Source organism: Sceloporus occidentalis, unplaced genomic scaffold, assembly GCF_023333645.1.
Source record: "Sceloporus occidentalis isolate IW3139 unplaced genomic scaffold, rSceOcc1.0.p SCAF_10, whole genome shotgun sequence".
NCBI classification, from domain to species: Eukaryota; Metazoa; Chordata; class Lepidosauria; order Squamata; family Phrynosomatidae; genus Sceloporus; species Sceloporus occidentalis.
The window spans coordinates 32879500-32897320 of NW_028316990.1; the positions used below are offsets into that span (position 1 = coordinate 32879500).

General features: G+C 42.2%; 2 protein-coding genes across 3 annotated transcripts in view; one reads left to right on the plus strand and one right to left on the minus strand.

The window, feature by feature from the left end:
* The first annotated feature begins 189 nt into the window (after positions 1-189).
* BRI3 (brain protein I3) lies at positions 190-9687 on the plus strand. Its single transcript, XM_089539496.1, has 3 exons — positions 190-542; positions 5133-5250; positions 9299-9687. Exons 1-3 carry the CDS (start codon positions 377-379, stop codon positions 9429-9431), a joined length of 417 nt encoding a protein of 138 aa, XP_089395622.1. The 5' UTR covers positions 190-376; the 3' UTR covers positions 9432-9687.
* Positions 9688-10570: 883 nt separating this feature from the next.
* The window catches only part of BAIAP2L1 (BAR/IMD domain containing adaptor protein 2 like 1), a 41273-nt gene continuing 34022 nt past the window's right edge, over positions 10571-17821 (minus strand). For both annotated transcript variants that reach the window (XM_089539494.1, XM_089539495.1), the window contains exons 11-14: positions 17275-17352; positions 15940-16117; positions 12791-12831; positions 10571-11487 (exon numbers count right to left, since the gene is read on the minus strand). In XM_089539494.1, the coding sequence (XP_089395620.1) occupies positions 11412-11487; positions 12791-12831; positions 15940-16117; positions 17275-17352 (373 nt within the window). In that variant the 3' untranslated portion in view covers positions 10571-11411. The remainder of the gene's footprint in view (positions 11488-12790; positions 12832-15939; positions 16118-17274; positions 17353-17821) is intronic.

Genomic DNA, 17821 nt, shown 5'->3' on the forward strand with positions numbered 1-17821 from the left:
GGGCGTGGCCTTTGCGGTCACGTAGCCTTGGAGGGTGGAGACTAAAGGCAAACTTGGGCTTGGCCTTTGCGGTCATGTGAGTCTGACGGGAGGAGCCTAGAAAGCAAGGCGGGCGTGGCTTTTGCGGTCACGTGAACCTGTGGGAGGAGCCGACAAGGCAAGCTTAGGCGTGGCCTTTTCGGTCACGTGAGCCGGAGTCTCGTGACCGCTGCCTGGGCGCCGCACGCTTTCTCCTGAGTCTGTGTCTCTTTCGTTTCTTCTCTCTGAGGCTGGCGGCCGGAGGAGAGGGAGCGAGGCTGGGCGCGGAGGCCCCGGAGTGGGCTGGGGAAAGGGAAAGGGAGGCCGGCAGGCAGCAGGGCTCCTGAGCGGGAGGAGGATGGACAGCAAGCCGCTCCTGCAGGAGAGACCCCCCGCCTACAGCCCCAGCGCCCACAGCAGCGACTACGGCGCCCCCGCCAACTACGGAGCCATCCCCGCAGGGCCGCCTCCGGGCTTCCAGCCGCCCCCGCCCTACTCCTTCCCCACCGCCGGACCCGGGGCAGGTAAAGGCCCTTTGGGAGGAGGACTCAGGGGAGCCCTTCCGAGGGAGGCTTGGCGCCGCTTTCACTTGTTGTCTGATACTGTGCTATGGAATTCTGGGAGTTGGAGTTTGTTGTGGGCCCAGAGCGGAGCGAAGCCACAACAAACTCCAGCTCCCAGAATTCCATAGCGAAGTGTCAGACAACAAGTTAAAAGGGGCCAAACTGGGCTATGGAATTCTGGGAGGTGTGGTTTGCTGTGGCACCAGAGCCTTTAATACTAATAACTGGGCCTATTTTCCCCCTTTGATTTCCCTGGCAGTTACACAATGCCAGTGATTCTCCCCAAAGCTGTCTTTCCTGCCATTGAAAGGCATTTTGGGAGCGCCTTTGGGCGCTTGCTTTCTGTTTACTCAGTTAAGATTTGGCAATGTGGGTTCAGAGGAAAGCCAACCCCTTTTCATTCGGGATCCTCGCAATGTGGAAGCCTTTGTGGGAACGATATGTTTGAGCCACCATTGACATCCATTCACATTTGGGAGATGGCCGTGCCCATTGCTTCTCATTGCCATGTTCCAGAAGCTTGCAAGGCAGGTAGCAGTCATTTTACTCAAGCAGCATAGATTTATGACTTTGACTGGACTGCAGCTCCCAGCATTCCTCACCACTGGCTTTGCTGGATGGGGCTGATGGGAGCTGCAGTTCAACAACCCCTGGAAGGTCTTACAGTTTTCACTTGTGTTGTAAAACACACTGCAGAGATAATCCAGGTTGAGACCACTTGAACTGCCTTGGCTCAGTGCTAGAGCATCTTGCGGAATAGTAGTTGATTCTAGCCCTAGAGCTCTCTGACAAAGAAGGCTAAATGTCTCACAGAACTACAGTTCCCAGAGTTCCCTAGCATTGAGCCAGGGCAGTTAAAGTGGTCTCAAAGTGGATTATTTTTGCAGCGTGTTTCAGACCTGAGTCTTTCCAAAGTTGCATTGTTTGCTGGCACTGGGCATGGAGACACCATGTAGGCTCCAAACTATTAACCTCTCTCCTGATACACTATAGTAGTTTGAGTGCTGGATTAGGAGTCTGGTAGACCAGGGATCCCCGCTCAGCCATGGAGACCCAGACCCACTGGGAGATATTGGGCAAGTCACACGCTCTCAGCTTCAGAGGAAAGCCCTGGCAAACGTCAGAACGAACCTCGCCAAGAAAACCCTGGGATTGATTCACCTTTGGTTTGCCGTAAGTTGGAAACGACTCAAAGGCACACTTCAACCACAACTCTTCTCTGATGGGAGAATGTCCTCCTCTGCAGTGTAGACTGGAAAGATCTTTGCTTGTTGGTGGAAAGAGAACAGAGAGGGAGCTGAGTGGAAAGGAGGTCCACAGCTTGGGAGCGGCCGGATTGACTTAGAATCATGAACTGTAGAAGAGACCTCCAAGAGCCCTGATCCAGTCCAACCCCTTTATTCTGCCATGCAGGAACTCACAATCAAAGCATCCCCATTGACAGATGGCCATCCAGCCTCTGTTTAAAGACCTCTAAGGAAGGAGACTCCACTACACTCCGAGGGAATTTGTTCCACTGTCAAACAGCCCTTAATATCAGGAGGTTCTTCCTAATGTTGAGCTGGAATCCTTTTTCCTGTAGTTTGCACCCAGTGCTCCAGATCCTATTCTCTGGAGCAACAGAAAGTAAGCTTGCTCCATCCTCAGTGTGGCACCTCTTCAGATACTTAAACAGGGCTATCATATCACGACTCTTAACCTTCTCTTCTCCAGGCTAAACACACCCAGCTCTCTATATAAGGAATAGTTTCCAGACCCTTCACCATTTTGGTGTCCCTCCTTTGGACACACTCCAGTTTCTCCACATCCTTTTTGAATTGTGGTACCCAGAACTGAGCACAGTATTCCAGGTGAGGCCTGACCAAGGCAGAATAGAGTGGCACTATTACTTCCCTTGATCTAGACGCTATACTTCTTATTGATACAGCCTAGAATGGCATTGGCCTTTTTAGACAGTATGGCAACCCTATGAATGAGAGAGCTCCAAGTCACCTTATTGGCAACAGCCCTGCTTAGGTCTTGCAGACTCAAGGCAGCCATTCCTTGGTGGAGTCTATCCGTCTGCAGTGTGGTCTTCCTCTTTTCCTATTGCCTACTAATTTACCATGTATTATTGTATTTTCTAGTGGATCTTGTTTTCTCCTGATATATCCAAAGTATAGCAGTCTCAGTTCCATCTAGTTCAGTCATCTTGCCTTCAAGGGAGAGTTCAGGCTTGAATTCTTCTAGGGTCCATTTATTTGACTTTTTAGCCGTCCATGGTCTCCAATGCATCTGAAATGAGTTGATTTTCTTCTTTGACGACAGAGATGGGCAATACAAAAATCCTTTTGCCCCTCTATGGGCCACTTTGCTGGATTGTGGGGACCTGAAAGTGACGCCACAACACTTCTGTTTGCTATTTTCAGCTGGAAATCCTGGTTTGGGGAACTAATTCAGAAGGGAAACTGCCTTTTCATACAGTTTTGGCACCTTGGGGTCAGAAAAATCTCTAAAAATGATGCCATAGTGTCAGGCAAAAGGAAAGAGAAGGGAGGTTTTATGGTGATTTCTCACAATGTGGCAGGCATCGCGCATCGCCCGGGGGTTCTGGTGACGCTTGTCCATTTCCATTGCATCAAATAGGAGCTGGAGTGTGGGGCAAACAGTGATTCCTTGAAACAAGAACTTGTGGCTTGAATGGTAAAAAGTGAGTGCGTTTGGGAGGAAGGCGGTTGGCCTCTGCAGAAGCATTAGTTTCCAGAGAGGTTCTAGTGTTCCCTTGCAAACCTTGAGTAACCACTCATTCCCATAAAAGAACTGAGAAAGGAAATCAAGGCCAGCAATTGCAACGATGTGCGATACTGCAGTGTCTTAACAAAAAGTCTAGCCACTTACATAGCTTTTAGAAATAGCGTGGGAGAGTGAATATAAGAACACCTTGTTTAAAATATGTCATTCTTAAAGAAAATATTAGTTCTGGAATAGATGGCAGTTGAAGGCGGTATAGATTCACAACCAGTTCAGTTACTAGAGGTACCACACTCATCATATCTGTTAGATATCTTGAAGCCATCCCACTCTTTAAGTGGGATGTTTTTGGAGTCTGTTGGAAAGTGGGATCCTTGTTCAGTAGGGTTACAGTTGGTTTAGTGTCCCCCCCACTTTCCTGTTTTAGTGGCACTGGAATAATAAGTCTTTTAAGGTTAATAATTAATCATATTTTTAAGGTTAATAATTCATAGGCCTGAACGCTGAGGTCCGAAGCCTAGGAGCAGTGTGCTGTTGTTTGTGGTGACCAGCATGCTGTATTCATTGATGCTATAGAGGACACTTGTTACATTGGAGTTGGTATGACATGGAATAAAAAAACACTACTTTGCAAAGCTTAATGAGCCACATTGGCTATATCTGGTCACTTGAAGAGAAATTAACAGACTGCAAAAAAGAAGGAAAGCACCTTATTTAATGCTTTTGCAGGTTCAATGAAGTAAATATGTACCAAACCTTCCTTTTCTTAAAACAGAAGATTGGGCACCGGAGGTGGAAATAGCATGGAAAGAATAGGGATACGTTCCTATACCATAAAAAAAACCTACGTGAATCTGCAGACGTTTCATCCAAAACTGACAATGTGAACATGTGAAATGAAACAACTAGGTCAGATTGTTGGCATAACTACACAAAAACATTGTGAGTCTTTTGGAGACTGAAGCCTTCTTCCAAAATGTATCTCTTGTTTTTCTGTTAAGGGGATTTTCAAGGCAGCTGCTGTTTACCCTCCCAGTCATAGACATGTTCCATCTACATCCCTATCACATGCCTACCGTAGAATTGCTAAATCAGCACTACATTTTCTTCTAGCTCAAGCTTTATCGCACTGTTTACTGTAGACACACTACTGCAAACCAACACCAAAACCCTTGGTTTCTCAAGTCCTCCTTCACCATCCTCCTAATGCAGAGGCCACTAAAAAAATTCCAGCTAGTCAGAGGATGAGAAAGAAAAGGGGTCAGGACTGAATGGGCATAAAAAGACTAAACAGGCGTTTCATTGTCAGAGGCATTTTTAACTGAGGTATGTCTGCGCAGGACCTTGCTGTACATTTGACTATTCTACATTTCCTTATTTTTGTTGCCTTATAACCTGGAATTGAGATGGATTTTAATTGGGTTTGTTGCCACCCCAATTCTGAAATGGGGTTTTCTTGGCAAGTTTCCTCAGAGGGGGTTTGGCATTGCTATCTTCTGTGGCTGAGAGAGTGTGACTTGGCCAGGTGGGTTTTCATGGCTGAGCGGGGATTCAAACCTTGGCCTACAGAGTCATAGAGCTACACTGCAAATCCCAAGATTAGATAGGAATGCGTTGTGGCTGTTGAAGTGGAATTGTAGTACTTCAGTTGTGTAGCTTCAGCCAGATCCCCTCCAGATTTCTTAGGCATCCCTTTCTGGACAGTGGCCTAGTGTTTGTAAGGCTAATGAAAGGAGTATGGTCCAGTGTTGTGCGTCATCCCCATATTGGTAACGCTTCGATTTAACATGTGCTTCTCAACGTTTCTTCTTCCCCACCCAGGATATGTCATTCCTCCAGGTCCGTCTCCACATAACTACCCCAACACAACGTACACAATAATCCAGCAGCCCCCTCCCACCACGTCAGTTGTCGTTGTTGGCGGCTGCCCAGCTTGCAGGTACACTAGTTCTCTTCTTTATACCTTTTGTGTGTCTTCCCTCTTCAAAATAGTCTCCCAGATATTACTCGAGGTTTATGAATAACCAGATGAAGGAGGGAGAGAGGAAGGTGAGAGAGGAAAGTAATTTCTCAGTCTTTTAAGATGAAATAGTCCATCTGGCCCTGGGACTGCATGCAGCCCCCAAAACTATTTGTGGGTCTCGATCCCCTCCCAATTTCACATTTGAAAGGAATGAAACATTGAGACTTGTTCCCTGTTGCAAACCAGGCGATCTCAGGCCTGGGCTCCTTAAGCGCCATTGCTACCATCCACTTAGAAGAGCAAGATCTTGAGAAAGTACAAACATTCCTCTTAAGATAAGTGGTGACTTGGTGCTTCTGTTGGTCTTCGCTCCTTCATTAGTGGAGGTTTAAGTGGCCTTTTTTTCCCAATTGGCAAAGGAGAGCTTTGTTTTAACAGAACATTGGAAGCCAAAGCACTGCTCTTTGGGTCCTTCATTGTCTGCCTGTCGCTGGAGCTGTGGTATTCAGAACAAAAGCTACTGTTCTTCAGACAGCCACAGTTGCCAGAAACTTGCTCTTCTCTTGATTTCTGCTTCTCAAAATACAAAGGCTGGGATCCCTGAGCCAGATTTTTGCTTTTCTGGAAATAGAAACGCATTTCCTTTTTCTCCCTCCCCCTCCACCATTGGGTCATATGCTTGTGACCATGCACATGGGTCTGTTTCTGCATGTATTTGAGAGCAGAGCAGTATTTCCCCATAGCCAAGAGTTTCTGTCTATGTGTTCCTTTTGCTCTTGGCTCCTCCTTAGCCAGGCCACTCGCTCCTTGGCCCACAATTTTGAGAAATCATTTCGTTGATTTTGATGATTGAGAAATCATTTTGTTTCCCTTCCAATTTAGCAGTACTATTGCTCAGCAGAGCAGCAACAAGCAAAAGGGCTATTTGAGGCAAAACCCTGGAAGAACTGTCCAAAAGTCAGTGAGCAAGTAATGATGTGAACTTCCCCAAGGAAGGAATTGTTGTGATACTAGAGAGAAGGCCCTGATCTCGTATCTTTTCCCACCACATGCCATATAAAACCTTGGACTACACCACTTCTTATTATGTAATCTGTCTTGAACTGCTGGGCTGTGAATAATCCCAAGTGCAAACACACAGTCTGCTGCTTTGCATTGGGATTTAATTTGGACATTGAAAGAGCCAAGTTCAAATTTTCTATGGGGCTGAATTGATCAGTTCTGAGAACTATAAAACTGTGGCTGCAATTCAACATCCCCTCAATTCAAAATAAATATCCGCAGGTAGAAATATGTTGTACCTACACTATGCAGTCCCATGCAGAATAGCAAATCTATGCAAGTCATGTCAGTGACTGGGTGCCATTGTGTAGTGCTCAGTGCACTGTGAGCCATGTACAGTATGTAACCACAACGGGCAGCCTTTGCCATATGTGCCAGTCCGCTTCTGCCACTGTCAGCGGAATATGTCTGTCGTGTTGTGGCAAGTAATTCATCCCATACGTCTAGTATGACTTAGGCATGTGTGCCTCTCTAATGTGACGGCTGTCAATGAAAGTCCCGGAGAGGAATACAAGCTAGTTATGGTTACTTCATTAAATAGCCATCGGAGGTGTGATGAAAAGGATGGAGGAACAGTATTGAAATGAATCTTGTAGAGCAGTCCACCTTCCATCATACTGCTGTCTAGATCAGTGGGACTGCAACTCCCCTTATCCCCGGTCAGCATGTCCAGGGGTTGGGGAAGGTTGTTGAGGAAAGGTGTCTTTTGCCTCTTGGGTACAGATAGTCCAGTGCAGCTTGTTCTTGGCCTTACTCCTCTTGCATGCTGTTATTTCCGTGTATGAGATGCTTAACTGTGAGAGACTATCGCTTACTTGTTGAAGGACAATTAACAGTTGATTAAAAAATTGTAGCCCCTGGGTGCTTAAAACGTCAGAATCGCTTCAAGAAGCCATAGTCCAGCTTACAAATGAGCTGCTGCTTGGGGTATAAATAAATCCCTATTTTTAGACCACCTGGGAGTGTCATGGCTTTAACCCAAAGGAAAGCTGCTTAGGTTCCCCAGGCAAACTCTTTTATTTTTATAGCTAAGATTAGCATGTCTTTAAACGAGGGCTATTACTGTCACCTCCCCCTCATCTCTCCTAAGAGGTAACTTGCATAAAGCAAAAGATCTGTACGTAATGTTTGAAATGCAAATTGCTTACTCGCATGAGAAATCCTACTAGGTAATGCTCCGTCTATCACAGGGCAGTCAAAATGTACCACTGGGGGCTAAATCAGCAGTGGCAATCTTTGTGTAATTAAAGCTTCTGGCCTAGAAATTCAAACTATAGCAGTACCATGTTTGGCTTAGGCTCTGTGGGGCTGGGAGAAGGGATGGGGTGACAAGAGCCTCTCTGATCTTTCCGCTGGGTATCTGCATGCACATAAAGGACTCCATCACACAGACTATGTACCTTTACTGATAGGTACATAAGGAAAGTGGTGTGGACTTTGCCAGTGGCTTTGTTCTTCAAATTAGAAGCAACCTTTTGCCTGTGTCTTAGTTTTGGAGGCACCAAAAAAACCAGCCTCCCTAAAATTCATTGGGAAACTTACATAACTAAGGACACAACATACTATATTGTTGTGCAGTGAGCCCTTGGTATCCAATGGGGTTTGAATCCAATACCCATATGGATACCAAAATCCATGGATGCTCAAGTCCCATTAAATACAGTGGCATAGTAAAATGGTATCTCTTATTTATATATTTGTGAAATATTTTAAAGCTGTGGATGGGTGAATCTATGAATAAAGTATCCGTGGATATGGAGGGCTGGCTGTAATTAAGAAAATAGCGATGATCTAAATCAAGGGTGAGCAACTGTGGGAGGCTAAAAGGGCCCATTCCCTGCCAAGGAGATCTTGGAGGGTGCACCTCCGAATGCCCCCCAATGTCCCCAGACAGGACCTTTCTATCATGTTTTTAGGTTCTCCTGGGCCTTTTATCAAAATGGGCAAGGACTGGAAGTCACTTCTGGTTAATTTCCCATTTTTAAAAAGGCCTTTCCTGGGCCTAAAATGGCCCAACAGGACCCTCTAAACGTGGAGAAAATGCCTTCCATTCTCCCTAGAAGGTATTTTGGGGCATTTTTGACCCCTAGGGTCCTTATGCCTAACTTTAAATTTGCTTAGTACAAGGGTGTCTGAGAAGTATACACTTTCATTCTGCATTTGGGGGTCATCCAAGTTTTTCTTTTTTTGGACATTTTTGCCCTAGCAACTGCCAAAACACATCCTCTGTTTAAATCAACACTGCTGTCCTTCTGTTGTTAAGATTTGCTTTCAAAGGAAAACGTTGAATTCTCTCTCTGGTGCATTTTGGGTGTCTATATTTGCAGGAGGGAAGGGAGAAATTATGCTTTCCCCAATGAAATTCCAGTAATTGATAGTCTAAAAACATTGCATGTGCATAGTCCTATATTTCTCCTGGGATATCAGGAGAAAGATGGGTACTAAAGAGACAAATTCTCTCTGTGTGTCAATAAATCTCACTTGGCATCAGAACACTTTTGGAAACTTGCTTTCTTTATGGAGGTCACCTCTGTTGGACCGGGAAATCCAGCACCATTTCTGGACAAATAGCCTGCAAGACCAAGCTGTGTTTGTGTATTGTGTACTGTATTATCTGTGTTTCTGTATTGTTTTAAATGTTTTAAACTTGTTTTAAACTTTTAATTCAACTTTTTATTCAGTTCTATTTAAACTTTTGTATAAATAATGTACCCTGTTTTTTAAAACCTGTAGGCTGTCTTGCATCCTGAGTAGGGAGAAGATCAAGATGTAAATCAAACTGGTTTTGATCTTATTGCTAGTTTAATGGTATTTTAAACTTGCATTTGCATTTGCCTTTTTTAAAGCTATGTTGTTTTTAATTGTTGTAAGCTGCCTTGAGCTTCAGACTGGGGGAAAGATGGGATAAAAACAAATGTAACAGCAGCAATAACAACTGCATATTTCTTCTTTACCTTTGCAGAGTTGGCGTGTTGGAAGACACATTCACCTGTCTCGGTGTGCTTTGTGCCATTGTATTTTTTCCTATTGGGATTCTCTTCTGTCTTGCACTGAGGCAACGAAGATGTCCGAACTGCGGCGCGGCGTTCGGTTAAGGGATCAATAGAAACAGGCTGTTGGAAGCAATTAACTATTGTAATACCTTTTTTTCTAATGTAAATGTCATATACAATCATGTCGATGCTTCAGAGCTGATTTTGTAAAAGTACGATAAGATTTACCCTCTCACTTTTCTTGCATGCAAAACCGATCTAGAGGCATGTCTCTCGCAAGGCACAGGTTCAACCTAGTTTTGTGTCTTAAATTCAACTTTTTGGGAAATTTAAATAAAACTGCTTTTTTGCAACTTCACACAGTGAGACCCAACTTTTAAGTGTCTGTGAACCACCACTAATACTATTGTGCCACAAGGAAATCTCGATCTGATAATTTCAACACACTTTGGAGCAGGTTTCTCTATTTAACAAATGCATGTGGGGTAAATGTATGAAAAAACAACAGCAGGTACAGTCCATCTGAAGTTGGCACCAAACCACCAGTTTCATCTCATTGTTTATTGATTCTGAGTTCCAATAAGTTGTCCTCAAAACAGGTGATGGTTTACACCAATTGGTTTCTGCAGCTGTACAAAGTGTTGGAAAATACAGCAGTTTTAAGCAAGCATACAGCTGTTTGTGGTGCTTATGGACATACAACAAGCACTTTCTCATAGCAGTTCACTCAGACTCTTCACACAACTATGAATAGCATCCTTCTAGCCTGGAAAGATAATTTTAATCAGGTGGAATTGGAATATTATTAGATCTACAAATTTTTTGGGAGGGTGGTCTTACATCATCTGTATACTTAAGATTTATACGTAGAAAGAAAAATCCACCACTTCATTTATGAGGCTCTGAGAAGTATATAGATCTACTTTTTAAAGGTACAAACTCACTCCCTTGGATAGAGGTCCTATCCGGTAATGAAATATTTACAGTATTTGCATGTAGTGTAAGTCTTCATCGCTCTATGACTCTGTCCTAGAGATTTAAGCTAAGATCGTGCATTTGTTTTTTAAAAGGACTGTACAGTACAGCAAAGGAATATCTAGTTTTTCTATTCACAACTATTCGTCTCTCAAAATTTGTATTAACCGTCCTATTAAATAGAATCCTGTTCAGACCAATGATATAAGTTACGTTGTGCTTTGAGATACTGCAAACCGTCTTAAAGAATATAACATTTTCTGATTGCTGAAAAGATAAATATTTATTCCGACTGCAACCCTAAGACATTCATTTAAACTGATACGGGCGGCCCATGTATTACACGCTCATCTAACACAGGTTTACTTTCATGTGTTGGACAAACTATGTTCTCACTAGGCATTTTCTAGGCCTTCCAATGCAATTTTATGGTGACTATAGAGTTTCACTGGAGGACCTAGAGAAAACACTTCTCTAGGCACTTGTAGGTCCTCCTGTAGAAGCATACCATAGAATTGCTCTGGAGGACCCAGAAAATGCCTACAGAGAACAATTCATCGTTCATTTCAGGTACAAGAAAAAGGATCCCAGTTTTACAGACAAATAGTAAATAGTACTGAATAGATCCCTTGTGTAATATGTGGGCCGCCTGTGTAAAGAAAATACTACTTTATACAACTTTAAGGCAATTCTTAAACGGCATGTCTATCTAAAAAATCAGCTAAGATTTTTGTATCAATGTAAACAGTACAAGCATATTTAAATCGGAACTTACCCATAAAATGAACCATACAACTGGCATAGAGGAAGAAAGATTAATGGCGCTGGTAATGACAGTACTCAAACCTCTTCCCTATTCTTAGCAATTTCATTTTCCTATTGAAGGCACGCTGTAAAATGAAGAGGGTTTTCAAGCATCTCAGCCGTCGATGATCAGCAGATGGAGGAAGCAACCATTTTTTTAAAGTCAGGAAATCTTTGTCACGCTTTCCTACTGTACACGTTAATTACATTTAAATAAACTTTAAAAATGTCATACAGCATTTTAAAAACCATGCTGCTAAAGAACTGTAATTTACAAAGGAAGATAAAAGTATTTAATCTTGCTCATCGGAGTATTGGTGCCGATCTATCGTTGGTCACTGTTGGTCGGAGTTTGACAGTAGCAAAAGGGTTTTCTCCACTGCAGTAAAAGGAAAACACACAAAATAACTATCCGAGACAAGCATAAAATATGCTGTTAATATGTTTAAGATTCTTACAAATGAGGTGCTATTTATATCAGGGTTGTTGGAGCTTTAAGAACCAAAAGCCAGGCTGAGGATCATTGCCATCTCATCCCTCTTGCTGTTTCTGTAACTTAGATCAGTGTTTCTCCAGCAATCTGATGTAGGGAATTGTAGGGAATGTCTTTTTCAGTGTGACAGACTGGCTCTGAATTTGTTCCCATTGGGTACAAGTGTCTCTTTCTTGTCTGGAAACCTGTCAGTGACCATCACTTTGTACTCAGAGAACATGGCACAGCAAAGAAGAAAGCCCCTCGCTTTGTAACTATCATCTGATGCCAGATTCTCTTGGTAGCCGTTTTGTTGGGCTACTGGTAGCTGTTGGGGATGGAGTAGGGCAGCAATGAGAACAGAGGTTGGTTGCAAATTTCAGTAACATAAATGTATTGCTTTAATGATGTTATATGAACCGTGTTATACCGTAGTTTACATAAATGTGTGTGTGTATATGTGCCTTCAAGTCACCTTTTGATTTATGGTGATTCTATGAATTTCATAGGGTTTTGTCAAGCAAGGACTACTCAAATGTGGCTTTGCCAGTTCTCTGAAACAGTTCTCTAGCCTACAACACCTGCTATTATTGGCAGTCTCCCATCCAAGTACTAACCAGAGCTGACCCTGCTTAGTTCCAAAATCAGATAAGATCTGGAGCCTTTAGGGTAGATAAGCCTATAGTTTACATGTAGCACAGCATATTATGGTATATTTTGTGAGGTTGCCTGAAAATCATTCTGTAACCTTTGTAACATAAATATTGTGTAATCCAATGAGTTTCATGACAGAATGGGAATCTGTACATGGGTCCTAGTTCCACATGTTCACTATACTATTAGCATGGTCCTAGTATGTGCCGTTCAGGAGGCTAGTACTGGGGGTTTTGCTTACTTTAAATAAAATTAGCAAGGCCCATAGGAACCAAAACCATGTGAGCAGCTTTACAAGCTAGTCATATGGGGAGTTTCTGCAGCTTGCCCTGCCTGCATTCATTGCTGCCCTGTCCCTTCTGCAATCTATCTTTGCTTTCCAAGGAACAAAATGGCAACCTAAATAATTCATTTACTTAAAAATCAAAGGGCTAGTCTGAGTTCTTCCCCGAGTCAATAAAAAAGTAGAATTGATTATTAGAATTAATAACCTCTAACCAAAAATGACCATTATCCAAGCACTATAAATGTTTAATGCTGAAAGAAGGAAGCCTACCTTAGGAAAGGGGGTTTGACAATGCCGTTCATGTCAGGTTTCTGAAAAAGGAAACAAAACTATGATTAATACCGGAAACAATATGGGTGTTGGTAGGTTATTCAGACAGTCAAACCTGTAGATCTGTTGTGAAGGGCAGTTTACTGCTTCCTGTTGCTGCCATTTCATTGGTGTCAGCAAGGAGGGAGTTGAATAAGCTAAAGCAAGGCACATGAGAAAGATACAAACAAGTCAATGGGTCTTGAATATTGGCGATTTTTCGTTTTACATTGTGTTGGATTGACTTAGGATGTCCTGGAATGATACATCTCCACGGAGGCATCTTAGACATTATACCAACACAAGAAAGAGTGTGCTGTTAAAAGATTGAGAGCTTTTGTTTGTTTAGGCTTTTAATTAACTTTAAACAAAATTGTTTTATGTATCACTTCACTTTTTAAGCTGGAATCTATCCCTCTGCTATTTTCAAGCACAGAAAGTTCCAATGAAGCGGCACAGTAGAGAAAGTGCATCATCCGTTGCAGAGCTTGGAAAAGTTACCTTTTGGATTACAGCTCCTAGAATCTCAGCTGTCATGGGCATTTCAGGATTGTTTTAAGACAACTTACAATTTAACTAGAGGATCCGTTGTATGGGAACAACACCTCTGTATGTGAGCAAAAGGTCTTTACATACCCTTTGGCATGCATTTGTGCTGTGTATATTTTTTCCAACAGTAGATCCTGACACATTAATAAGAAGCTGCTTTGAAGGGCTTCCCAACGTTGTTGTTGTGATTGTGTGCCTTCAAGTCATTTCCAACTTATGTCAACCCTTAGGCGAACCTATCATGGGGTTTTCTTGGCAAGTTTAGAGAGTGGATTTATTTTGAAAGGGAAGTGTAGTGAAAGCTTTCATGCATGAAGTAGTTCGTACTGTTTGTGCCAGTATGTTTCCTGGCTTGTATTAATAACTAATAATGATCACGGCGGATGTACTCAAATTCAACCCAGAAAATGAGGAAATTGCACTAGTTAAAGACTTTCGGTAAACACTGATCAGAATGGAGAGTGTAGTCAAGAAGAAGATTAGGAATAGAGAGGGCAGCTAGGAAAGAAATAGACAAAATCCTAAAGTGTAAAGATATACAGCTGAACACTAAAGTTAGAATTGTCCAAGGCACTGTATTCCCAATTACCTTGTACAGATGTGAGAACTGGACACTGAAGAAAGCAGATAGGAAGAGAATAATGTGCTGGAGAAGAGTATTGAGGAGACTGTGGATAGTTAAAAAGACACATAATTGGGTGCTAGAACAAATAAAGTCTGAAATCTCCCTGGAAGCCAAGATGACTAGATTGAGGCTGTTGTATTTTGGCCACATAATGAGAAGACACAACTCATTAGAAACTATAATGATGCTGGGGAAGGTGGAGGGAAGAAGAAAGAATGGAAGACCGCATGCCATGGTCTCAATTGGGGAGACCATGGGCCTGAGCCTGCAGGACCTGAGGAGAGAGATAGAGGATAGGGGGACTTGGAGACATCTATGTCATGGTTGCTTTGACCAATAGCAACAGCATAGATATTTCTATACTGCTTATCAGTGCACTCAGTACTCCCTAAACGGTTCACAATCTGTAAGCCAATTGCTGGGTACTCATTTTACTGACCTACGAAAGGATGGAATGCTTGGAATCGAACTCTCAACCTTGTGGCTGCAGGACAGGCATTTAACCATCAGATCTCCATGAGTTGAGGTCAGATTGAAGGCAGCTAACAACAACAATTAATAACTAGGCTAATTTCTAAAGAATACTGGTTGAATATGGGGTGATTATCCCATTCTAACCAATTATGAGTGATGTAGTTTTCAGTTCTGCTATGTCAGTTTCATACTCTGTGCATAATGTGCCTCATCTTTCTGGGAACAGAAGGTGGCACTGTGGTTCTCTTGTTCAGCTGCAAATGCTGTCAATTTCACACAGCGTGAGCAAGGAAATAAACCTATGGTATTTTAACAGGCGGCATTATCTTCCCCCACATATATACATATCAGTATAGACCTCATCTTATTACTACCTACAGTGCAGAAATGAGACTGAATTAACGCTATAAATCAACGCATACAAATAATCTCAATACGTTTCCCTGCAAACAATCTCATTACAGCAAAGTGGTACTGAGCAGCTTAAAAACAGCATTTTTCAATGTGGTGGATTGTTCCTTAGTGCCATCCTGAGAATTGCGTTTGGGGAATCTGATTATCTGCTGAATTCATGGTTCTCCCATTGGCCTGTGAAAAACATTTTCTTTGTACAGATGTCTGCAGGGGATTTTAAATGTATACCTGGCTTAATCAAATATTTGTGGTATAAAAGTATGCAGTAAAGACTGCCGGGGCAATCTTGCAAGAGCCGCTGCTGGGTCAAATTAGTATCTCCTTGCCAATACTTAGCAAGTTAAATTGCAACTAATGCTATGATCCTAAGCACATTAATCCTACCGAAACCACTTGCAATTAGTTCCCAATAAACAACCAGGATCCAGATAAACCATACAGCTAGTTCTCATGTGCCAAAGGAGCTGTGGTTTTTTGTTTCCCCATCTTTTTGTTGTTGTGTGTCGAAGTCATTTCTGACTTATGGTGACCCTTAAGGTGACTGAGTGACCTCAGGCAAATCACACACTCTCAACCTCTGAGGATGGCAATGACAAACTCCCTCCAATTACTGTAACTGTTAATTATTTAATTCTGCCCTACTGGTTCTCTATTTTAGGTAAAATAACTTAAGTTCAAATTCTATAGAACGATTAATTTGATAGAAAGTTGGACTTTAGAGAAAATCGATTATGAATTGCATGCATATAGAGTTTATCAGCATCTAATTTGTCTCTTTATACGAGCTTTTGTTCTAAAAAGGATCTTCTTAGAAAAAGCGTTTGAAGCCATTTAAAAGGAAACATCAAACTAAATGTAATATGCATTTTTCCAAAGGTGTTTTGAAGATAATCTCTGTAGGCTAATTTCTAATAGTAGTAACTATCATGCAAATAAGTGTACAAAGGCAAGGTGGATGTAACCTCATATTTCATGCAATTATTTCCATCTCACTTTGGGATTTGTAGACAAGTAAATGGAACTTCAGAAGGCAATATTCAAAACTCACAGGTGCCATGTTTTCTGGTTTGGCCGCTGGACTTTTAACAGTAGTACTTTTTGAAGGCTCCACTCTTGCTTCTGAAGTTGTTCTTGTCTGTCCAGTTACCAAATAGTCTGCTGGTGGAAGGACAACTCCACTTCTCTCTGTTAAGTTCACTGAGCTGACGCTTCGGATGTGTGCAGGACTAAAGGAATACAAACCAGTAAGAAAAGTCTACTCAACCCAGTAAGAAAAAATGTCAGTTCAACTTCACTGTGAATGTCTTCTTCTTTTTTGCTTTTCTAAACTACCCTATCTGCTCTGAAAACTGTCTTTGGAACAGCCTTCAACCATAGAGCATTATGAGGAACAACTTAAGGAGCTGGGGATGTTTAGCCTGGAGAAGAGAAGTTTAAGAGGTGATATGATAGCCCTGTTTAAATACTTGAAGGGATGTCATACTGAGGAGGGAGCTGACTTGTTTTCTGCTGCTCCAGGGAACAGGGCCCAGAACAGTGGATGCAAGCTCCAGGAAAAGAGATTCCAGCTCAACATTAGGAGGAACTTCCTGAGAGTAAGGGCTGTCCGACAGTGGAACACGCTCCTTCCTCGGAGTGTTGTGGAATCTCCTTCCTTAGAGGTCATTAAGCAGAGGCTGGATGGCTATCTGTTGGGGATGCTTTGATTGAGAGTTCCTGCATGGCAGGGGGTTGGACTGGATGGCCCTTGTGGTCTCTTCCAACTCTATGATTCTATGATTAAAGTTGCTATACTTGCTCAATAAAACTCAATTTCTGGAAATGTTTTGCCTTATCTTATCATCTTATCTTCTGTCTATTGGTATTCTACAACCTAGACAAGGAGTGGGCAAATGTGGTCCGACAAATGTTTTTTGCCTACAGCTCCCATAATGATCTAGCTTATAAAGCCAATGGTGAAGGGTTATGGGAGCTGGAGTCCAGTATCTGGAGATCACAGCTTGCCCACCCTAAGTTAGACTAAACAATTTGGCATTACATATGTCTGCCTCTTTGTGTTTTGGCTGGACTGCTATGTTCTGAGTTGGCTCTACTGCACAGAAAGCGGTTTGTCCTCCAGAGTCAGGGTTTTACAGTGGGAAAGAGTTTCCTTAACACACTTGAGCTAAATATTACTCTATTGTTCATGTTCTAGAGAGCAATGGATTCCATGAGCATGGACAAGTTATCTGCATGTAGAGTCATGTGCAAGCAAGCATGGTGCCAAGAAAGCACAGTGATAGTATAAAACAAGGCCATGTTGAATGCCTGTGTGTTTTAAAAAACACACAGCTTGAGAAAGCATTAAAAGATTTGATACAAATCTTAGTTAAAATAATATTACCTTGGCACAGGGACACGAATTGTCTCCTCAACAGGTTCTTCCAGTGGCTTTGTGTAGGATGATGGGAACCATCCTTTCCTAGAAAAGAACAATAACAATAAATTGCAACAAGTCACTGTTTTATAGAAGATGTAAAGTATACTTTTTAAAGCAAAAACATTGTATGGAATAAGAGATATTCGTCAATAGTTGATAGTTAATATACTTCATTAAGATTCAAAAGCAACACAGTTCTCTATGCCATTGCTGTGAAACAGCAACCAGAAAGGTCTACTGTCATCACGTCTTGTTTGTGGGCTTCAGAGTATATTACATGTTCTTAATTATGATTTTAAAATTACAAAACTGGCCCAACATCATGCTTTTGTCTTCTGACACTTCTCAGACTTTCCTACAATGAAAAAGCTCCAGGATATTAAAACACCATTAACAATATTGGGGATGCTTTGATTGAGAATTCCTGCATGGCACAAGGGTTGGACTGTGGTCTTTTCCAACTCTACGATTCTATGGTAATATACAGTAAGTAGACAAAATGTTGACTTTC

Coding starts and splice junctions, on each gene's coding strand:
- BRI3 (XM_089539496.1), top strand. CDS start 377: ATGGACAGCAAGCCGCTCCTGCAGGAGAGACCCCCCGCCTACAGCCCC. Junction 543..5,132: donor CACCGCCGGACCCGGGGCAG/GTAAAGGCCCTT, acceptor TTCCCCACCCAG/GATATGTCATTCCTCCAGGT. Junction 5,251..9,298: donor GGCGGCTGCCCAGCTTGCAG/GTACACTAGTTC, acceptor TTACCTTTGCAG/AGTTGGCGTGTTGGAAGACA.